The sequence below is a fragment of the Hypanus sabinus genome, chromosome 4 (genome assembly GCF_030144855.1).
Source record: "Hypanus sabinus isolate sHypSab1 chromosome 4, sHypSab1.hap1, whole genome shotgun sequence".
Classification (NCBI taxonomy): domain Eukaryota; kingdom Metazoa; phylum Chordata; class Chondrichthyes; order Myliobatiformes; family Dasyatidae; genus Hypanus; species Hypanus sabinus.
The window spans coordinates 137831783-137855276 of NC_082709.1; the positions used below are offsets into that span (position 1 = coordinate 137831783).

At 40.1% G+C, this 23494-nt stretch overlaps 1 protein-coding gene across 1 annotated transcript in view; it reads left to right on the forward strand.

Moving 5' to 3' along the window:
- The window catches only part of LOC132392164 (limbic system-associated membrane protein-like), a 558511-nt gene that overhangs the window by 402054 nt on the left and 132963 nt on the right, over positions 1 to 23494 (forward strand). The window contains exon 2 of the mRNA XM_059966013.1: positions 19021 to 19253. Coding sequence (XP_059821996.1) covers positions 19021 to 19253 — 233 coding nt within the window. The remainder of the gene's footprint in view (positions 1 to 19020; positions 19254 to 23494) is intronic.

Genomic DNA, 23494 nt, shown 5'->3' on the forward strand with positions numbered 1-23494 from the left:
CTATTTTTATATATCTTGGCAGTGCCTGTTTCTTCAGGGAATAGATCTCTAATTCAGCTAATAATTTATTAAACTGAGGTTTGTCATTTCCATTTGCAGTTCTTGATTTTAATGAATATATGCATACCATCTCTCAAGCAGATTAATTCATAATTCTGGCATGACACCAATGGATGTTGGATGCTTTCTCAACCAAATGGTAAATAAGCACAAGCATGGCATATCTATCAAATTATAAATGCCTACCATAATCCAAAAGAAGATGAAATTAAAATTGTATTTGAATATTGTGTTTAATAGAATATGATATAGGCACTTTGGAGATCACGAAGGGAGCTATAAGGCTGAAAATGAATTTAGAATTTTCAGTTCTGAGGGAAGATTGAATAGCCAAGAGTTTGCTCTTTTAAATGAAGATTTGTTAGATATCACTGAAGAACTGTAAGTCTGTATTCTAGGAAAATTCTGCATAAATGCAGGGACAGGGCAAGTTATAGATATACAAGTAAATCAAAATATTTGATCAGTGCTAGAAAATTACCCAGGTATTAGAGGGGAAATTTTAGAAAGGGGAGGGTGAGTAGAAGATGCATTTTTTAATCAAGGAAACTCAGGGATATTAGGTGAAACTTGAGAAAGAAATTTCATGGAGGCTCTGAAAAGCTGCTTTGATGTATCAGTAATATGTGTCATACTTAAAAATCATTTAGGGATGTCTGAGCTACTTTCAATTCAATCTGCATAAAGCATATTCTGATACTGTACCCCATGTATAATTTAATAGTCTATTGGTGCATATATTTTGTAACAAATTCCTTCTGCCTTAATTATGAATAGCAAATATTTGAAATAAACTCAAGAGTTAGTTTTGTTTAAAAATGACAGGTGTTTGCATATTTGTTCTTGTGCATGCACCAGGCTTGGTATTGCCGATATTTTATGCAGCTGTTTGATGGAGAGGTATGCTTTAAGTTTGAACTGATCTTGGGGGTATTCAGGCTTGGCCGATGACATGTCATCGCAGCTTACGTAGTGAGTGGAATTGAAAGTAGGTGCACATCAGCACTTCCAAATCCTATGCCTTATCATTATCCCTTATGTTGGTAGGCAGAGGGGGTGGCATAGCTCTGCTGGTAAAGAATGGCATCAAGTCAGTAGAAAGATGTGACGTAGGATCAGAAGATGTTGAGCCCTTGTGGGTTGAGTTAAGATACTGCAAGGGTAAAAGGACCCTCATGGCAGTTATATGCAGGCCTCCCAAATGTGGACCACAGATTACAATGGGAAACAGAAAAGGCATGTCAAATGGGCAATGTAATGATAATCATGGGAGATTTGAACATGGAGGGCAACTGGGAAAATTAGGTTGGTAATAGATCTCAATAAGGTAGTTTGTTGAATGCCTACAAGATGGCTTTTTAGAGCAGTTTATCATTGAGCCTACTAGGGTAACAGCTATCCTGGATTGGATGTTAAGTAATGAACCGGAAGTGATTAGGGACCTTAGAGAAAAAAGACTCATAGGAGGCAGTGATCACAATATGACTGAGTTCAGCTTTGATAAGGAGAAAGTAAATTCTGACATAACAGCACTTCAGTAAAGTAAAATAAGTTACAGGGGTATGAGAGCAGAGTTGGCCAAAGTAAATTAGAAGGAGATGCTGGCAGGGATGACAGCAAAGCAGCATGGCGTGAGCATCTGGGAAAATTAAGAAGGTGCAAGATAGATGTATTCCAAAAATGAAGAAATATTCAAGTGGAAAAATAGTACAACTATGGCTGACAAGGGAAGTCAAAGCTCATATAAAAGTGAAAGAAAGAGCATACAACAAAACAGAAATTAGCAGGAAGATAAAGGATTTGGAATCTTTTAAAAACCGACTGAGACCAACAAAAAGAATCATTAGGAGGAATAGATGAAATAATAAAGAGAGCTAGCAAACAATATCAAAGTGAATAGTAAAAGCTTCAAGTATTTAAAAAAAATAAAGAGTTGAGGGTAGATATAGGATTTCTAGAAAAATGAGATTGCAGAAATAATAACGGGACAAAGAGATGGCAGATAAACTAGATGCGTATTTTGCATCTCAATCTTCACTGTGGAAGACACATAGCTGTGTATCAGATGTTGAAGGGTGTGAGGGAAGAGAAGTGTGTGCAGTTACTATTACAATGGAGAAGGTGTTCAAAAAGCTGAAAGACCTAAAGATACGTAAGTCACCTGGGCCAAATGAATTGCACCCTGCGGTTCTGAAAGGGGTAGCAGTAGAGATTATGGAGGCATAAGTAATCCTCTTTCAAAAATCGTTTGACTTGGACATGGTGCCAGAGGACTAAAAGTTGCAAATGTCACTCCACTCTTTAAGAAAGTAAGAAGGGAGCAGAAAGGAAATTATAGATCAGTTAGCTTGATCTCAGTGGTTGGGAAGATGTTGGAGTCAATTGTTAAGGATGAGGTTATAGTGTACTTGATGACATAGGACAAGATGGTTTCCTTCAAGGAAAATCTTACCTGACAAACCTGTGGAATTCTTTGAGGAAACTACAAGTAGGATAGATAAAGGGGATGGAGTGTATGTTGTATATTTGGGCATTTAGAAGGTCTGTGACAAGGTACCACACATGCAAGTGCTTACCAAGTTAAGAACCTATGGTATTACAGGAAAGTCACTAGCATGGTTAGAGCATTGGCTGATTGGTAGGAGGCAGTGAGTGGGTATAAAAAGATCCTTTTCTGATTGGCTGCCAATGACTAGTGGTGTTCCACAGGAGTCAGTGTTGAGACCACTTCTTTTTATGCTGTATATCAATAATTTAGATTAGTGGTCACCAACCTTTTTTAGCTCAAGATTCCCTACCTCAGCCTTAGTTCAAGACAAGATTGACCCCAGAGCAATTAGTTACACACATGTGCACCAGGGCAGAAAAGACTGGAAGTAAAACCCCGCAACCTGGAAGTAGAAATAATGTATGAACACCAGGGGTACCCACCCTTTTATGCACTGCGGACCAGTTTAATATCGACAATATTCTTGTGGACCGGCCAACGGGGTGGGGGGGGGTGGTGAGGGTGTTAAACCTGATGGAAATACAGCGATACTCGAAGCAGGTTCCCTATGTCCAGTCTATGCTGCAATTTTGTGGCTCTCGGCACTTGGCTTCTGTCCTGCACTGCTCACAAAACTCAACGTGTTTGTCTTTAAGTGCTGGATGATTGGACTCAAGGTACCGAAGCAGTTTTGAGGGCTTCATTGCCTCGAACAGCCTCCCAGCCTGAACTCCAGCCTCCCGCCCACCCGCCTGCCTCAAGACGCCTTGGGCAGGTGCAGTTGTTTGCCGGTTGGGTGAGAGGACAAGGTCAGGGCTGGAGGTCCCCGTATCGGGAGACGGCGGTTGCAGTCCGAAGAGAGCAATCGAGCAAGTGAGGAGCATAACAGGGAACAGGCCCGCCCCCCCCCCCCCATAGGATCTATTGGCCGACAGAAGTTTGTTTCAGTAGATCGCAGCAAGGTAGCTGCTCTGATACTTACGAAATGCTGAGCCCGAATTAGGTCATCTACAAATATTTTAGCACCAGGTTCCCCGCGTACATTCGGTGTGCTAAACAGGTTTAGAGGCAGCGCTCCTGGCCAATAGCGACGGCACTTCCCACCGGCCACCCAAGGCCAACCGGTGATCCCGGCTTGAGGGTATCACTGCGTTTAGGCGACTGATGACCTCGAGTGCGTTCAAGTTCAACAGTGGGCTGACAGGGAATGAGGAAAGGTGCAACTGACTCATATTGTTTCCTCCCGGCCTGGTGGTTGGGGACCACTGAATTACACTATGTAGTGCAGGGGAGCTACACGCATGTGCACTGGGCAGAAAGAACGGAACTAAAACCCCGCAACCCAGAAACAATCTCTCAATAGTATTTGTGTATTTATTTTTCTTTTTTTTTGGAATCTACTGGGAAAGTCTCAAAGATTGACTAGTCGATCGCGATCGGCAGGTTGGCGACCACTAATTTAGATAATGTAATAGATGGCTTTGTTGTCAAATTTGAAGATATGAGGATTGGTGGAGTGTCAGGTAGTGTTGATGAAATGGGTAGGCTGCAGAAGGACAGACATTAGGAAATGGGCAAGAAAGTAGTAAATAAAATACAATGTTGGAAAATGTATGGTCATTCATTTTTGTAGTAGAAATAAATGTGCAGGCTATTTTCTAAATGGGGAGAAAATCCAAAAATCTGAGATGCAAAGGGACTTGGGAGTCCTTGTGCAGAACACCTTAAAGGTTAACTTACAGGGTGATGTACTAGTGAGGAAGGTAAATGTAGTGTTGGTGTTCATTCATTTCCAAGAGGTCTAGATTATAAGAGCTGATTCCAGGACTGAAAGTTTCATCATATGAGGAATGTTTGATAGCTCTGGGTCTGTACTCTCTGGAATTTAGAAGGATGAGTGAAAAGTTTATTGAAACCTTTTGAATGTTGAAAGGCCTTGACTGAATAGATGTGGCAAGGATTTTTCCCATGGCGGGGGAGTCTAGGACAAGAGGGAACAGCCTCAGGATAGAAAGGCAACTATTTAAAACAGAGATGTGGAGAAATTTCTTCAACCATACAGTGGGGAGGCCAGATCATTGGGTGTATTTAAGGTGTCTTGATTTGAAACAGCATCAAAGGTTATGGGGAGATGGCCGGGGAGTGGGTCTGAGGAAGGGAAAAAAGGATCAGCCATGATTGAATGGTGGAGTAGACTCAATGGACCAAATGGCCTTATTCTGCTCCTGTGTCTTATGGTCTAAATGAAGCTTGGTAGACCATATTAGAGCACCCCTCGGCAAGTCCTTAAGGTTGTTATAGCTAGGGGTGGTAATGGGGACAAGCCCCCATTAATTGCTCCCAATGGTGTGCACCTCAAATAGCCTCTGACAGCCAAGTTCAGCTCCTGGCCTTCATGTGTCACTTAGCTACTAAGCCTAGCAGAACCATTTCTACTGACAGCAGCAGGGCAAAAGATGGTTTACTGGTACCTTGAAACCAGTCGTTTTTCGTAGATAGGCCTCATCAACCGTGATTGGCAGCTCATCTAGGAAAAGGAAAACTCTGATTCAAACCTCTGCTGCCTTGCAGCTGTACCCGGTCATGGGGAGGGCTTCGGGAGTAAACCCTGAGGGGAAAATTCTGGAGCTGGAGCCCCTAAGACTGTCCAACTAAATTCAAAACTGTCTGGTAACTTCTCCAATGGTGCTAGTACCAAGCTGTATCAGTTTCTGGCGTTCCTTTGGGTTCATTAGTTGCATGGAGAGGGGTAAGCTTACTACATGGACGACAGTTTGCTCTCCATTATTGTACTGCAAGGCTTGCATAGCTAAATAGCTAGGACACAACATCCAGTGTCCTGTTGAAGAGTTTCAGCCCAAAACATCGACTGCACTCTTTTCCATAGATGCTGCCCGGCCTGCTGTGTTCCTCCAGCATTTTGTGTGTGTTGCACACAACATCCATGGTCAATTCTGACCGGTGGAGACCTCACTCGGGCAAGTCGTCACAGAAATTGCTAAGGTGCATCTATCAAACACACTGGGTGAAGCAAATTATATGACAGCTACAGACAACTGTGAGAAGTGGCGGAAACAAGCATGTGGTTGAAAAGAAAACAAATGAAAACCTTTACAGGCAATTACCCTTTGTCAGTGCTTTCCTGCAGAACTGCTTAGTTTAATCACAGAGGTATTGTTGTACATCAGAATCAATGACTCATTAGAATGCTTCTTCATATTGAATTTTTCAAATGTTTATCAAAGAAAGACAATAAACTTCACTAATGAGATGTAATTTTGGAAGCATTTGTATTTTGTTCAGTCGAATATTGTCACTAACCATGGTAAGGTGAAGAAGGTCTTTCATCTATAGCAAAGAACATCAGCTGTTGTCCATGATAGGTAATCAAATCCAGCTCCAGGCTACATGATGTTGCTAGCTGTTAACTCACAGAGTGCAGAAAATCATTGATTTTAACTAAACTACAGTCCAGGTATCTGTGAACTTTATGGCCAAAAATGCTTCAAAAAATTATAGTGAGTTAATGCAGTATCTGGTATTGAGAGTGAAGAATAGAGTAGAATTATTATTTTTATATTATCTTTTCCTTGAAAAATTAATGGTGATACAGATAAAAAGGTATAATATGAATCTCCCATCACTCATCAGAGTGAATTTTAAAACTGATATGTCAGCATGAAATGTAAAGGAGCTAAAACAAATTTAAAGTAAATTGCAAAATCATAATTATGGTGGTCTGGAAACAGGTGGATTAACTGATACAAACCATGCTTTTCTGTCTTCAAGAGAGCATGAAGCAGTTGATGCCAATAAGAACCATAGATTTTATGGTGTACTAGTGTAATATGCAATGCCATGATATTGAGATTTTGTGACATTGAATACGTGAGTTGGTGCAATAACTAGAACTCATTAGCTGCAAATAGTTTTGCGCCACAAAAGGATCATTAAACCAAGTACGTACAGGGATGTAGGAGGGCGGTGATGAGAGTGAGAAAGTGATCAATATAAGATTCCCTGCAGAAATATCCACAAAAAGCCAGGAAATGCAATGTAATTGTGTCATGCTTGCCATGGTGAGCCAGTATAAGGTGTTTAAAGCTGCTGGTTCCTCAGGTGCAGAGCCAACAGAGTAATTTGACAAAACTGTGGGTTAAGATGAGATCTGCAAGTCAAAGTTGGGGAACATTAGCATTTTTAGGGTAACAGGGTATCAGATGGGTGATGTGCTTGGGGAGATAACATTTTTCAGGGGCATTTACTAGAGCATGTAATTAAGGGTTAATGGGAAAAGGCAGGCAGATGGAGCAGAGTTTATGGAAAGATCGGCCATGATCTTATTAAATGGTGGGGCAGGCTCGATGGGCCAGATGGTCTACTCCTGTTCCTATTTCTTATGTTCTTATGTAGAGCAGCAAAAATTAGTTCAAAACAAGATCCCAGAAAATATGAACCAATCAACATATGGAATTATGATATTGTGGTTACTAATGAGACAGGAGGGGCAGGACTGGCAGCTCAACATTACAGGGTTCTGTTGTATTAGATGTGGTAGTGTGGGAGGGATTGCATTACTCATCAAGGAAAATGTCACATCAGTACTCAGTCAAGAGAGATTGGAGAACTCATCTTGTGAGGCTTTATGAGTGAAACTGAGGAATGAGAAATATATGACCATGTTACTGGTGTTGTATTATAGACTACGAAAAAGTCCATGGGATTTAGAGGAACAAATTTCAAGAGAGACCTTAGACTGTTGAAAGAAACATAAGGTTGTGATTGTAGGTGATATTAACTTTCCACATGATGACTGGAATGCCCATATTGTAAAAGGAATAGATGAGATAGCATTTGTCAAATGTGTCCAGGAAATTTTACTTAAGCAGTATATAGAACTCCCAATGAGTGAGTGTTCAATACTCGGTTTCCTACTGGGGAATGAGACAGGACAGTTGACAAAGATTTGTGTAGGGGAACCATTTGCTGATCATAATGCCATTAGTTTTAAGGTAATTATGGCAAAGGGTAGGTCTGGTCTTAGGACTGAAATTCTAGATTGGTGAAAGGCCAATTTTGATGGCATCAGAAAGGATCTAGAAAGTTTGAATTGATACAGGCTGTTTTCTGTGGAAGTTAAGGGGAAGAGTTCAAAAGTGAAATTTTTAGAATGTAAAGCTTCTCAGAATAAAAGGCAAAGAAAACAGGATTAGGAATCCTTGTTTTTCAAGGGATATTCAGGCCCCCGTTAAAAAAAAGAGATACACAGTGGGTATAGGCAGGTAGGAGCAAATGAGCTACTTGAGTATAAGAAACGTAAGAGAACACTTAAAGAAATCAGGAGGGCTAAAAGAAGGCATGAGGTTGCTCTAGCAGACAAGATGAATGAGAATCCTAAGGGCTCCTACACTTATATTAAGAGTAAAAGGATTGTAAGGGACAAAGTTGGTCCTCTGGAAGATCAAAATTGTAATCTATACGTGGAGCCAAATGAGATGCAGGAGATCTTAAATGGACATTTTGTATCTGTATTTGCTCAGGAGGTGGACACAGAGTCTATAGAAATGAGGAAATGAGGCAGAGCAGCAACAAGGTCATAGGCACTATACTAATTTGAGAGGAAGAGGTGTTTGTCTTGAGGCAAATTATGGTGGACAAGGGCCTGACAAGGTGTTCCCTCAGACTGTGGAATGCGAGTACAGAAATTGTAAGGGCAGTAGCAGAGATATTTAAATCATCCTTAGCGACAGGTGAGGGACTCAAGGATTTGAGGGTAGCTAACGTTGTCCCATTATTTAAGAAAGGATCTCAAAATGAACCAGGAGATTATAGGCTGGTGGACCTGGCACCAGTAGTGGGAAAGTTATTGGAAGGCAAGGCAGTGGACGTTGCCTGTATGGGCTTCAGCAAAGCATTTGTCAAGGTTCAGCATGGCAGGGTGGTCAAGAAGTTTCAGTCACTTAGCTTTCAAAATGAGGTAGTAAATTGGATTAGACATTGGCTTCATGGGAGATGCCAAAGAGTGGCAGTAGATGGTTGCCTCTCTGACTGGAGACCTGTGACTAGCGGAGTGCCACAGGTATACATGCTGGATGATATTGTGGTTACTGGATTTGCTGATGACATTAAGACTGGGGGGTTTAGTCGACAGTGGGGATGACCATCAAAGTTTGCAGCAGCATCTGTACTAGCTGGGAAAATGGCAACTAGAATTTAATGTAGACAAATGTGAGCTGTTGCACTTTGGGAGGACCTACCAAGGTAGGTCTTATTTCGTGAGCTATAGGGCACTGAGGAGTGCAGTAGAACAAAGGAATCTGGGAAAGCAGGTTCATAATTCATTGGGGTCTACAAGTGAGGAAATCCAGGATCCAATTGCACAAGGCAATATACCGTCCTCTGGTCCTAGACTCCCCCACTATAGGAAACATCCTCTCCACATGCACTCTATCTGGTCCTAGACTCCCTCACTATAGGAATCATCCTCCACACATCCACTCTATCGGTGTCCTCTGGTCCTAGACACCCCACTGTAGGAAACATCCTCTCCACATCCACTCTGTCAGTGTCCTCTGGTCCTAGACTCCCCCACTGTAGGAAACATCCTCTCTACATTCAGTCTGTCTGTGTCCTCTGCTCCTAGACTCCCCCACTATAGGAAACATCCTCTCCACATGCACTCTATCTGGTCCTAGACTCCCTCACTATAGGAATCATCCTCCACACATCCACTCTATCGGTGTCCTCTGGTCCTAGACACCCCACTGTAGGAAACATCCTCTCCACATCCACTCTGTCAGTGTCCTCTGGTCCTAGACTCCCCCACTGTAGGAAACATCCTCTCTACATTCAGTCTGTCTGTGTCCTCTGCTCCTAGACTCCCCCACTGTAGGAAACATCCACTCCACATGCACTCTGTCTTTATCCTCTGGTCCTAGACTCCCCCACTGTAGGAAACATCCTCTCCACGTCCACTACCTGTGTCCCCTGGTCCTAGACTCCCCCACTATAGGAAACATCCACTCCACGTCAACTATATCTGTCCTCTGGTCCTCTGGTTTTGAGGCCCAGGAGTTGGAGATTACTGATTAGTTTTGAAAGGGTGATGGTGTTAAATTCTGAGCTGTAATCAATAAAGAGCATCCTGATGTATGCATCTATGCTGTCCAGATGTTGAACTGAATTTAATTGAATTGACTTTATTACTTACATCTTTCATGTACATGGTGAGTAAAAATCTTTGTTACATCGTCATCTAAATGTGCAATGTACAATTTATAGTAATTTATAATAAATAGTATGCATAGCATAAGCCAATATAACATAGAAATACAATTGTACCAGCATGAGTTAATCAGTCTGATGGCCTGGTGGTAGAAGCTGTCCTGGAGCCTGTTGGTCCTGGCTTTTCTGCTGCGGTACTGCTTCTCAGATGGTAGCAGCTGAAAGTTTGCGGTTGGGGTAACTTGGGTCCTCAATGATCCTTCGGGCCCTTTTCTACACACCTGTCTTTGTAAATGTCCAGAATAGTAGGAAGTTCACATCTACTGATGTGCTGGGCTGTCCGCACCACTCTCTGCAGAGTCCTTCAATTGAGGGAACTACAGTTACCATACCAGGCAGTGATACAGCCAGTCAAGATACTCTCAATTGTGTCCCTGTAGAAAGTTCTTAGGATTTGAGAGCCCATACCAAAGTTCTTCAAACACCTCAGGTAAAAGAGGCACTCTTGAGCCTTTTTTTACCATACAGCTGGTATGTACAGACCATGCGAGATCCTCGGTGATGTTTATGCTGAGGAATTTAAATCTGTTCACCCTCTCAAAACCAGATCCATTGATATCAATAGGGGTGAGCCTGTCTCCATTCCTCCTGTAATCCACAACCAGCTCCTTTGTTTTTGCAACACTGAGGGAGAGGTTGTTTTCTTGACACCACTGTGTCAGGGTGATGACTTCTTCTCTGTAGGCTGCCTTGTTATTATTTGAGATTAGGCTAATCAATGTAGTACTGTCAGCAAATTTAAGTAGCAGATTGGAGCTGTGGGTGGTGACACAGTAATGGGTATACAGAGAGTAAAGGAGGGGGGTTAAGACACAGCCCCGAGGAGCACCTGTGTTGAGAGTCAGATGGGCAAGTTGAGGGAGCCCACTCTTACCACCTGCCAGCGATCTGACAGGAAGTTCAAGACTCAGCTTCATAAGGCAGGGTGAAGGCCGAGGCCTCTGAGCTTCTTGTTCAGCCTGGAAGTAATTATGTTGTTGAATACTAAACGGGAGTCCAAGAACAGCATTCTCACATAAGCAAACACGAGGAAATCTGCAGGTGCTGGAAATTCAAGCAACACACTCAAAATGCTGGTGGAAAGCAGCAGGCCAGGCCCCTCCTACTTTCAAATCTCTTACTACCTTTCCTTTCAGTTAGTCCTGACGAAGGGTCTCTGTCCGAAACTTTGACAGTGTTTTTCCCTATAGATGCTGCCTGGCCTGCTGCATTCCACCAGCATTTTGTGTGTGTTTCTCACATAAACATCCTTCTTCTCCAGATGTGTATGGATAGTGTGTAGAGCTGTGGCTATTGTATCATCTATTGATTGGTTGTGTCGGTAGGCAAATTGCAGGGGCACCAGTTTGGGTGGCAGCATGCTGCAGATGCAGTCCTTGACTAGCCTCTTAAAGCATTTGCTTATTATTGAGGTGAGTGCAACAGGATGTCTGTTGTTCAAGCATGTTACCTGATCTTTTTAAGTACAGAAACAATGGTGGATGTTTTGAAGCAGGAGGACACACTCTACAATGGGAGTGGGAGGGATTAAAAATGTCTGTAAATACACCTGCGTGTTGTGCTGCGCACACTCTGAGTATCCCTCCTGGGATGCCTTCCAGTTCCGCAGCCTTGTGACCGTCCACTCATTGGAAACACCTCGTACTGCAGTCTGTTCCAGGGTTGTGAGAAGAGCCAATGAGATAGCGTCTGTTGTGGACCTGTTTATTTCTGGGAAACTTTTGCCATTGACCTAGCAAAAAGAAGCAGAAGCATACAATTTAATATTGAGGACGTTAAGGCTTTCTATTGACAGCTTAAAAATAAGTCATTCTGGATCTTGAAGAGCAAAATCAGGGTCATAGCTAATTTGCTTCCACTCTGTGGAGATAGAAGAAAGTACAGATGCTGGAACCTGGAGTAAGAAATAAACTTCTGCAAGAATTCAAAGCACTAAGCAGAATTTGAGGAGACAAATGGATGGTTGACAATTCAGTTAAAATCCTCACAGAGGATGTTGGCTGGAAGCATCAACAATCCTTTGGTCTGCAAGCAAGTTCTGAAACCACTAGATCAATACAATTGCAATAAAAACTGCTGTAAATAAAATTTATTTAAAAGATATCTGCAAAGCTATTATCATTATTAAAAACAACAGTGTTGCACTTCGGCTCTGTTCTTCTGTTTAAATGTGCTAATTGGCAGGAGAGCTGTGGAATGTGAAAGTGGATATATGCCCTTTTTCCAGCATCTCCAGGCCACTTCCTAATGGGAAGAAAATCTCCATGGAGTGGGTAGGAAGCTAATAGAGTACATTGCTTGCCTTACAGCATTTTTGTCAGTTATTAACCTTTTTGTCACTGGAGAAGTTTCTTATTTTCTCTTTGAAAAGCATTCATGATTTTGAACACTCCTTTTAACCTCTCTACCTTAAAGTGAATTATCTCACCTTCTCCAATGTCTCCCATAACTGAAGCCTTGTGTCTCTGGAGCTTCTCTGTTGAATCTCATCTGCAATATCTCTAAGGCCTTTACGTCCTTCCAAAGTGTTGTTTCCATAACTTAGCAGGATGACTATTCAGATTCAATAGGATTTATTTTTGTTATTTTGATACTTTACTCTTCCATCAGTAAACATTATGGACTTCTGAGCACCATTCACAACTTATCCTGTCAACTTAAAATCTTGTCTTTTCTCTCCATCCCCATTCAGTTTATCTTTCCACTTCATTATTCCTATCAAAATGCATAACTTCACTCTTCTCTGTATTGTTTAATTTGCCAAGTGTCTTCACATTTTATTTGTACGTCTGTAAATGCTTGATTTCTATATAATCCACTTCATTGTTGAGTATATTCCTGAAGGATTGAAATACTGTCCTCTATCCCCAAGTCCAACTTGTTCCTATGCATTTCAAAGAGCAGCAGTCTGAATACTGATCCTGAAGAATACCATTGTGTATTTCCTCCAAGCCTGAAAAAAAAACTGCTCACCATTACTGTCTGCACCATATAGTATTGGCTTTATTGGCTAACTTTGTAGCCATGCTACCTGCGTACATTTATTTCCACAGACATCAAAGTTGTCACCTGAATAATATTTCAAAAAAAAATTAAAAAATATATATATATATATACATCAGTCCCATCATCACCCAAAATCCAAATTAGTGCAAGTGTTTCCCTCATAATATTCAATTTTCATGGACTACCTACTTTAGAAATCAGTATGTGTCTTGAAAACTAGAAGTCGCTTAACTTCTATTTATCAATCTTTGTTTTATCGATTTGCTATTTAATTTCTCTTTGCCTTACAGCTGTGCATCTGTGCTCTGGTTAATTAACAAAATATTTTCTTTCATAATTTGCTCTTAGGTATAGTTTATTCTTTTAGTTTGATTCTTCCTGAATGCTGTTCCCAGGCATAAGCAGTACACTGGACAATCTTGTATTGTTGATTGGGAGGGATAATAGTCTCATTTTGACAAGTGCAGTAACAGATTCACAACAAATTTTATTTCTGAAAGCATGAATGCAAGTAAATTCACAGAGATGGAGAAAAAAACACAATAAAATTATGTTTGTTGGACAGGAGGACAGAGGGAAAGAAAAATCATAGTGTAGAAGACAATAGAAAAATATGGAGATAGCAACAGCAAGAATTCGAATCAGCGCAGTTGTCTATTCTTCTTTGGGTGCTGATCTAAAAATAAGCAATATCAATTCAGCTTTCCTCTCTATGTTTCTCCCAGACTTTAGTTTAATTTGCAGAGATTTACACCAGGCTGCTCTATCAACACCATCGATTTTATTCCATTGCCCAAAGACATGCAGGTAGAGTTGTGAGGAAGTCACCATTCATGGAAAACATCTCAAAGTTTTAAATCTTGTACATTTATTTTGTTTTGCAAACTTTCAAATGGATTTGCTTTATGTGAGCAAATGATGGGTAGCCTTTATAGCAGGATGGGTGAAGGTGTAGGAGAAATGAGAAAGAATTTGTTGCATAAGAGTGGTTTCAATGACATAAATGGTGTGCATTAATTACTGGCTTCCTTTATTAATGCTCAAATGGGAGTCTGCTATAAATGTATGAAAAGATTTAACAAGTCTTGTTCAAGTCAGTGCTTTCCAAGGTCACCAGAATTAATTCTGTTTAACCGCAGTTATACCATTATAAGACGCAAAATATGCAGTTTTATTGCTCAATTGAAAAATGATAAAGCCATGAGAGAATGCATGGAAAAGTGCTCTGGGAGGGTATATCAAAATTCATTTGGCAATGTAGCCAAAATCAGAGCCCTAAATCATATTTGGAGGTGCATTATTCATCACTGCATGGTGCATGCTTCATTATTTGTTATTACATAGTGCCTTGCAGCAGCCAACATCCATTTATGAAATGACAGCTTTTTGCAAGCAGTATTTTGGAAGCTGTATGTTTAATAATGTCACTCCCTGTGCCAGCACAACAGAAAGGATGCAGGAGACGTTTAATATTACATCTTGAAAAATGTCAGAAATATTGTGTGCTTCAGTTGGTAGATTTTCAGGATTGAGAAATTATGGATGTTTAAAATTGATTAATCGAGACAGAAATAAATATTTCCCTAATAATTTAGCTGCTAGATAATATATTCTTGTGATGAGCATTAATGTTTAGCTTATTAATAACAAGCTTCTACCTCCAGAGTATACCTGTGAGTTAGGTGCCAGTAATGAAAATCTGAAAGCAGTACAAATCATTTTGCAATTAATTTGTTTTACAGACGTTTTAATGGATTGACCATTACAATAACAAGTGTAGGCAGGATGTTAGTTCAAGCGGTGGAATGCTCCTCCTGTGAGATGTGGGATTTCAAGGCACCTGACAGTTTCTCCGGTTACTTCATCTACAGGCAGTGCATTTAAGTACAGCTGCTGACTGACAAGGTCAGGAAACTGTTGGAGCTGGATGCACTCAGGAGCATCTGGGAGATGGGGCTTTTACTGAGGTGGTCACACCCGGCATGCAGGCCATAAATAGTAGTTGGGAACCTACCTGGAGAAGTAAAGCGACTAAGCTGTCAGAGCAGGGTGCTACTATGGTCATTTCCCTCAGCAGCAAGTGCACCCTTCTGGGTACTACTTGGGGGGGGGGGGGGGGTGCAGATGCACAAGAGCAGCAGCACTGTGGCCAGTTCTGAGGCTCAGCAGGGAAAGGTAATGTGATGCTGATTATAAAGTGATGATGATGCTGAAAGGTAAGGTAATGTCATGCAGAGTGATGCGGACAGGAGACTTGATAGGGCAACGGACTGGAGATTCTGTGGCTGCAAAAAAATAATCAAGGATGGCATGGTGCCTCCCAGGTGCTAGGGTAAGGATGTCTCAGAGTGGCTGCCGAAGATTCACAAGAGGAAGGGTGAGTACCCAGAGGTTGTGGAGTACATTGTCACTAATGACATAGGTAGAAAGGGGGAAGAAGTCCTGCAGAGTGAGTTTAGGGAGTTAAGGGGAAGGCCAAAGAGCAGCACAACCAAGGTGGGAATCTCTGGATTTCTCCCAGTATCACAAGCTGATGAAGGCAGGGATAGGACGATAGTACAGATGAACAAGTGGCTGAGTAACTGGGGTAGGTGGCAGGGTTTTAGATTTTTGGATGATAGGGATCCCTTCTGGGGAAGGTATGACCTGTAGAAAAAGGATGGGTTACACCTGAACCCGAGTGTGAGCAACATCTTAATGAGCAGGTTTGTTAGAGCTCTTGGGGAGTTTAAAACTAATTTGGCAAGGGAATGGAAACTGGAGTGATAGGTCTGAGGATGTTGGCATGCTAGTTGATGCAATGTGTAGTGAGACTGTGAAGAAGGACAGGCAGCTGGTGATAGGGCATAATTGCAGTCAATGGGATGAGTTGAAATGCAACATAGGGGAATCAAAAATGGTAACAGTATATGACTCAGAGTTTTATATTTGAATGCACACAGTATACGGAATAAGGTAGATAATCTTGTAGCACAGTTAGTGATTGGCAGGTATGACGTTGTGGGATCACTGAGTTGTGGCTGAAAGAAGATTATATTTGGGAGCTTAACATCCAAGGGTACATATTGCATTGGAAGGACAGGCAGGTAGGCAGAGGGGGTGGACTGATTCTGTAGCTAAAAGTGAAATCAAATCCATAGAAAGAGGTGACATAGGGTCAGAAGATGCTGAAACCTTGTGAGTAGAGTTAAGAAACTGAAAGGGTAATAAATAAGGTACTGATGGGAGTTATATATAAGCCTCCGAACAATAGTGAGGACACGGGTACAAAGTACAAATCTGTGTAGAAAAGTCATGTAAAAAGTGTAATGTTAGAATCGCCATGGAACATACGAATATGCAAATAGATTGGGAAAATTAGGTTGGTGCTTTATGCAAAGAGAGGGAATTTGTAGATTGCCTACAAGATGGTTTTTCAGAACAGATTGTGGTTGAGCCCACATGAGAAAATGCAATTCTAGAGTGGGTGTTGTGTAAGAACCAGATATGATTAAGGAGCTTGAGGTAAAGGAACCCATAGAAAGCAGTGATCATATGATAGAATTCACCTTGTAATTTGAGAGGGGAAGCTAAAGTCAGATGTATCAGTATTGCAATGCAGTAAAAGGAATTAGAGAAGCAAGAGAGAAGAGCTGGCAAAAGTTCATTAAAATGAGACATTAGCAAGGGCGATGGCAGAACAACAATGGGTGGAGTTTCTGAGGACAATTCAAAAGGTGCAGGATGGATGCATCCCATAGATGAAGAAATATTCTAAAGGGACAATAATGCAACCATAGCTGATAAGGGAAACCAAAAACAGCATAAAAACAAAAGAGATGACACATAATATAGCAAAAATTAATGGGAAGTTAGTGGATTGGGAAGTTTTTAAAAAGAAACAGAAGACAACAAAAACATGAGGAGAGAAAAGATGAAATATGGAAGCAAGTTAGCCAATAAAATAAGAGGATACCAAATTTCCTGTTGGATATATAAAGAGTAAAAGAGAGATGAGAGCAGATGTTTGAGCACTGGAAAATGATGCTGGAGAGGTATTAATTAAGGACAATATAATTGCAGAGGAAATTAATAAATATTTTGCATCAATCTTCACTGTGGAAGGCATCAGCAGTATGCTAGAAATTCAAGAGTGTCAGAGGACAGATGTGAGTGCAATTCCTATTACTAAGAAGTAGGTGCTTGAGAAACTGAAATGACTGATGGTAGATAAGTCACCTGAACTAAATGTACCACACCTCAGGGTTCTTAAAGTGGTAGTGGAAGAGATTGTGGAGGCATTAGTAAGAAGAAAGGAAGTTATGGGCTCTGGGCCTGAGTTAGCCTGAGTTCAGTGGTTGAGAAGATGTTGGAGTCTATTATTAATGATAGGGCAAAGTCAGCATGGTTTCCCCATCCTTAATGTTCTCAACATGTTCTCAACTACTGAAGTCAGGCTAACTAGTCTATAATTTTCTTTATTCTGCCTCTCTCTCTTTCTAAAGAGTGGAGTGACATTTGCAATTTTCCAGTCCTCTGGAACCATTCTAGAATCTAATGATTCTTGAAAGATCACTTTGGCCCCCTGATGCTCTTGAATTTCTGGTGTACTGCTAGTGTCTTCCACAGTGAAGACTGATATAAAATATATGAATCCTTGTGCAGGATTCCGTAAAGGTTAACCTGCAGGTTGAGTTGGTTGTAAGGAAGGCAAATGCAATGTTGGCATTCATTTTGAAAGGATTGGAATATAAGAACAAGGATGTAATGCTGAGGTTTTATAAGGCATTTGTCAGATTGCACTAAGTCTTGTGAGCAGTTTTTGGCTGCATTTAGAGGGAGATGTGCTGTCATTGGAGAGGATCTAGAGAAGGTTCATGAGAATGATTCAGGGAATGAAAGTTTTGATGCATGATGGCCATTTGATGGCTCTGGGCCTGTCTTCACTGAAGTTTTAACAAATTAAGGTGGATCCCATTGAAATCTATCGAACATTGAAAAGCCTATATAGAATTGATGTGAAGCAGATGTTTTCTAGAGTGGGTGAGTCCAGGACGAGGGAGCGCAGCCTCAGAATCAGAGGCATCCATTTAGAAGAGAGATGAGGAGAAAATTCTTTAGTCAGGCAGTGGTGAATCTGTGCCATTCATTGTCATGGATGGCTGTGGAGGCCAAGTCATTGTATATATTTAAAGCAGACGTTGATAGATTCTTGATTATTCAGTACGTGGAAGGTTACAGGGAGAAGCGAGGAGAATTGGGTTATAAAGGATAATAAATCAGCCATGATGGAATGGTGGAGGAGACCCAATGGGCCAAATGGCCTAATTCTGCTCCTTTGTCTTATGGTCTTGTTGTCTTACAAGCAAAATGCCAAAAATAAGATTCAGCTACTTTATTGTTTTTTAATTACCAATGACAAGGAAACTATATTGAATATACTATTTAAACAGATCCAACTTATGAAATTATTAATGTTGATTCTTGAAATGATTGTTTATGCTAAAGCACTTTTTTAAAAAGCAGTCAAATTAAATGATATACCTGTGCTGCAATTTTTGTACATTTCTATGTTTTGGCATTATATTTATCTGTAATACCATCAACAAGTATTTTCAAAAGGGAAGTAAAGGAAATGAGTTCAAATAATATTTGGGAGCTGAGTCTCCTGAATTGGAAACAGTTGCATGTTATTTTGAGACTTGTATGCATAATGCACAACACCATTTTTAGAGCATATATACAGTAAACTTACGCATGTACTTTGTATTTTGAAGGGTTATATTTTATGCATCAGTACTCAGTGTAGTTCAACATCATTCCTAGTTGGCTCACAATGAAATATAACCCTGCATCAAAATTGTCTGTGAACATTCACATATGTGTGAAAATCATACCGTAAGTCTTATCGGAGATTTGAGGCAACAATCCAGTCTTAAGGTTCAAGGACTGGCAAACTGCCGAAGCAATGCTTCATGGTGTATGCTAAATGAGTGGAAGCTATTCTGTCCAATTAAATTTTCCACATAGACATCATGTATCCATCCTTTTGAAGTACCAATGAAGTACTGCAATCACATCATAATCTTGTATATTGTTCTTAAGAACCAAGCATTTGAATTAATTAGTTAACTTCAGTTTGCCTGTTTCTTTTAATTCCTTTTGTTTGAGTATTGATTGATGATTTTGTTCTTCTTTTAAAGGTGCTATGTTGATGATAGGATCTCAAAGGTTGCCTGGCTGAACCGATCCAATATTATTTTTGCTGGAAATGACAAATGGTCCTTGGACCCTCGAGTTACTCTGTTGACCAGTGCACACTTAGAGTATAGCCTTCAGATTCAGCAAGTGGATGTAACTGATGAAGGTCCTTACACATGCTCAGTGCAGACCCAGCACCAACCGAAGACCTATCAAGTGCATCTGATTGTGCAAGGTAAGTGTTGATTCCTATTCTACCTGTTTAGAAAAGGAATACTTGAAATTCCTTGCTACATAGAACAGGTTAGTAGAATCATAGCTGAAGTATGTCATGGCCATTAAATCACAGGATAAAGAATCCAATGAGCTGAGTGAAAGATGGAGAATTTGAACTATCTGTAGTGTTAAAGCCGCTGTGTCTTTTTTCTTAGCAACCTTGAAGCAGGTTAGTTCTTGTGAAGAAAATGTGCTTCACTATTGTTCCATTGGGAAGTCATCTCATGTCATTATCTGGCCTTGTCTGTGTGTCACTTCTCAGCGATAGCACCATGAATAGCACTTATCTCCTTTGTAAGATAGCTTAACAAGCCACTCAGATACTATCAATAGTTTCTCACTGGTGATTAGAGGTGGTGAAAAAATACCAGCCTTTCCAATTATACCAATGTGGCAGAAGATATTTTTTTACAGAAGATTTGTGGCCACATTCAGTACTGAGCATAGGAAATGCTTTATTTCATTGTCTTCACGGGAAGTTATTTGAAGAGTTTCTTTCTGAAAATTCAGTATTAGGGATTACATCATGCAAGCTTGTAATGAACAGGTACAGAATTTAAACTGAATTGAGAAATGGTCCTACTGTGACAGGTACCAAAAGGGTACAACAACACAGAAAATACATACTTCAAGTTTATTGGTCATAGAGTAATACAGCATGAAAGCAGGCCCGTTGCCGCTCGGGTCCTTTTATAATATTTCACCCCTCATCTTAGATCTATATATGCTTTCCAGTTTTTAGTTCCCCTTTCCAAGGGGTGGGGGGGAACCTATATCCATTCACATTATCCGTACCTCTCATGTACAGGCATTTTATACTCCTCCATGAGGTCATCCCTCAATCTCATATGTTCCAAAGAATAAAGACCCCGCCAACTGATCCTCTCCCTATTATTCAGGCTCTCAGCACATTTGGAAATCTTCTGCCCCCCTTCTAGTTTAATAATGTCTTCCCTAGAACAGGACAACCAAAACTGTTTGAAGTACTCTAAATGAGTTCTTACTAATGTCTTGAACATCTGCAATATAACTCTATTTAGTGCCCTAAATGATGGAAATCCAGTATGCCAAACATCTTGTTCACTGCCGTGTATACTCGGAAATCTTTAAGATAGAAGTTCTCTGTGAGTTTTAAGTGTGTTTTTGGATTTAACTTTGTATCATTGATATGAAATGAACTGTGTTTTAAATTACTTTGAACTACGTACTTGTTACTTCTGAGTCTCTGTATTCCACAGCACTCCCCATGGTTGTGGCGTTATGGATTTGGCTTTACTGACTGTAAATTTCTAAACAAAAATGAAGACCTTAAGCCCTACCAGTTATAAGTAGCCATGAGTAATTTCACTAAAGGGAGATTATACTGTATCTATCCAATCTTTAGAGACTAGTTTATTTCCCTGTTTATTCTTCATGATGATTTCAGCTGCCAATACTCTCTATTCCAGTGGTGGGTCCTCACTCTCTACCAAGGAGAAGATACCTTCAGCTAACAAAATAATTTAAAACACAGTTAATTTCATATCAGTGATACAAATTTAAATCCAAACAACATTCTAAAAAAAATCATACTTAAAACTCACAGCGAATTTCTGTCTTAAACATTTCCAAATTACAAGCTATTTCTTAACCACCAAGGACAAAGGATTTATAAAACTGAGGTACAAGTCCAATGAACTACAAAGACATACCAAAGATGCAGATGAGCAAATTGTCTGTCACTGAAACTGAGGCCAGAGGAGTGGTTTCTAATTCACCCTGTATTTATTTCATTATTCTTGATGTTCTTTAGTCACTCCCACTAAGCCGAGAAAGCTCTCTACCTTTTTACCTTTTGGGTGACTTCACATGCATATGATAATTCCACAGGTAGCCTTTTTACTCAAAAAGGTCTAAAACATTTTGGAAACATTAATTGTATAATGCTAACTTCCCATAAACTTTCAGCCATAAACACATCAGTTATTGATATGCAAAATGACATTACTCTCCTGGTCAGCAGGCTTCCTTGAACTAAACAACTTAGTCAGTTTGTCTGTTTTGAAACAAGTCAAATTAAATAAACCCTTGTCTTATGCTGCACACTTGAGCAGCAATAAACCAGGTAGTGAGCTACATCTTACTTTCCACGGACAGAACATCTTGCACATGGCAGCTGTTTAGAAAGTGAGCTTTGCAATACACATGACAACCTCTCCCAGCAAGAGAAGACCCATCATACCACGCTGTTGCTCAGTGAAGGTTTCCAATGCAGCTCTTTCCTATGATCTCAGTTTTGAGATCAAGATTCCCTCCAATACTAATTTTGGGAACAGACTGTCAGTCCTCCAGCTGTCCAGTAGATTGCCAGTACTAGAAAGACTCTCCTTGATCCACGGCTCCAAGAACTCATTAATTAATTCCCAAAGTAGGGGTTTCTGTGTAACTTTCTTGTTAGCGTATTCACTTCCTTAATCTCAGCTGTAAACGTTTCCCAAACCTCAAATGAATGTCACCACTATAAGTTTCCATGAACATGCAACAATGATACATCAATGTCATGTCCATTTTATAAGTCTTCTTCCCCATGAATAGTTCTTGCTATTTCCTTTATGCAAGTTTGAATCACAATCAGGCCAGCAGGCAATGTCTGTCAATTAGCAGAATGTAGTTCATCTCCTTCACAGGAGTGTCTGCGTTGTTTTCAAAGTGGTGCACGACTTTACTCAGGTTTTCTGAAATTGATTCTTGTTATCATTACTGATAATGTATTAATGTCTTCTTTTGCCTCAGGATTAGTAATCTCACATTTTAGTTACAGAAACTTATATCCATCAGTTACATAATCTCACAATATATTAAGTTGCATAATAGGTAAAACATGTACAGAAGTAAGGAAGAGTACAGTTCTTCTTTTGATGATTCTGTCCATACCTTTAATCCTAGGCTCCCAGAAAAAAAGGTCAGAACATAGGAATTGGTTATGTCCCTCCCTTGGGAGTGAACACCCATTGGTAGCTGTAGCTTAATGTTCTGACACCAACCATGCAAGTTGAAAAGCTTTGTCCCATTTAGTGATTCTGGACTCTGGACATAATTGTTCTCATTCCCCCTCCCTTTAATTTGTTAAGGATTGGACCCAACCAAGAAGAATTAGCATATCTTCCCAAATTTTGTGTTCTCCAAATCATTAACTGAGCAAGGCTATTCAATCTGTTGTGTCAATCCATTGGATTTTATCAATTCAATATACAAATTGTTCCTGTAACATTAAATATAGCACAAATAGCAGTATTGGTAGGCTTAGTGGTCCTGTTTGTTGCATTGTAGGAGTACACATATGCAATATATGCTTATACTCAAGTAGTAAGTAAAACACGTTCAAATAGTTCAACACTATAACAACATAAATCTTGGAGACCCTAGGATTACATCTCTGTTTCTGAAGAAATTACAACAGAATAGGTTGAAAATTATCAGGTGTATAGCATTCCTCAAGGGTTTCTGTCTTTCTTCAGGTAAGTCTTCCACCATTGTAAAACACATAAAGTATAGTAAGATTGATGGTTTTGATATAAAAATAAAAGCAGTAAACCATAATAGTTTAATGCTATCATTAGCAATGAACAACATGTTTTTAAGTTACACTATATAACATTTTAAGAACCTTCTACTGTATATACAAAATATAAGTTGGAAAGTAAACATGCAACATTCAAATTGGCAAATACAAAAATAATGTTTGTCATCTCATCTTTCTGTTGGATTGGGTTATTAGACCAACTATTCACAACAGATGCAGCCAGACCCTCTCAAGCTGAGGTGTTAAACATGAATATATACCTGTAGTGATCAGGACTAGGAAAAGGAAAGGAGCAAAGATAACATGATCAGGACAGTCCCTGCTCTTCACTCTTTCAGGGTTGAGGACAAAGCAAAGGAATAGGTAAAGAGGAAAGTACTAGGCAGGGGATAGCAAAGCAAACATAGTCATACAAGAGTAACCCATGGTAGTTCAGGTCAGGTAAGGGAGTTACCAGAGCCTTGGATGTGAGGTTATTATATCCAATGCAGAAATCACCAAACTTCCGTACTTGCAGACTTCAATGTCTCAACAAAAAGAGCACTATAAGAACAATAGATTGAATGGCTAGGGGTATTGCTCATTGGAAAACTGCAACAACAAATCTGTAACCCAATTTAACATAGTGCCAATCCATC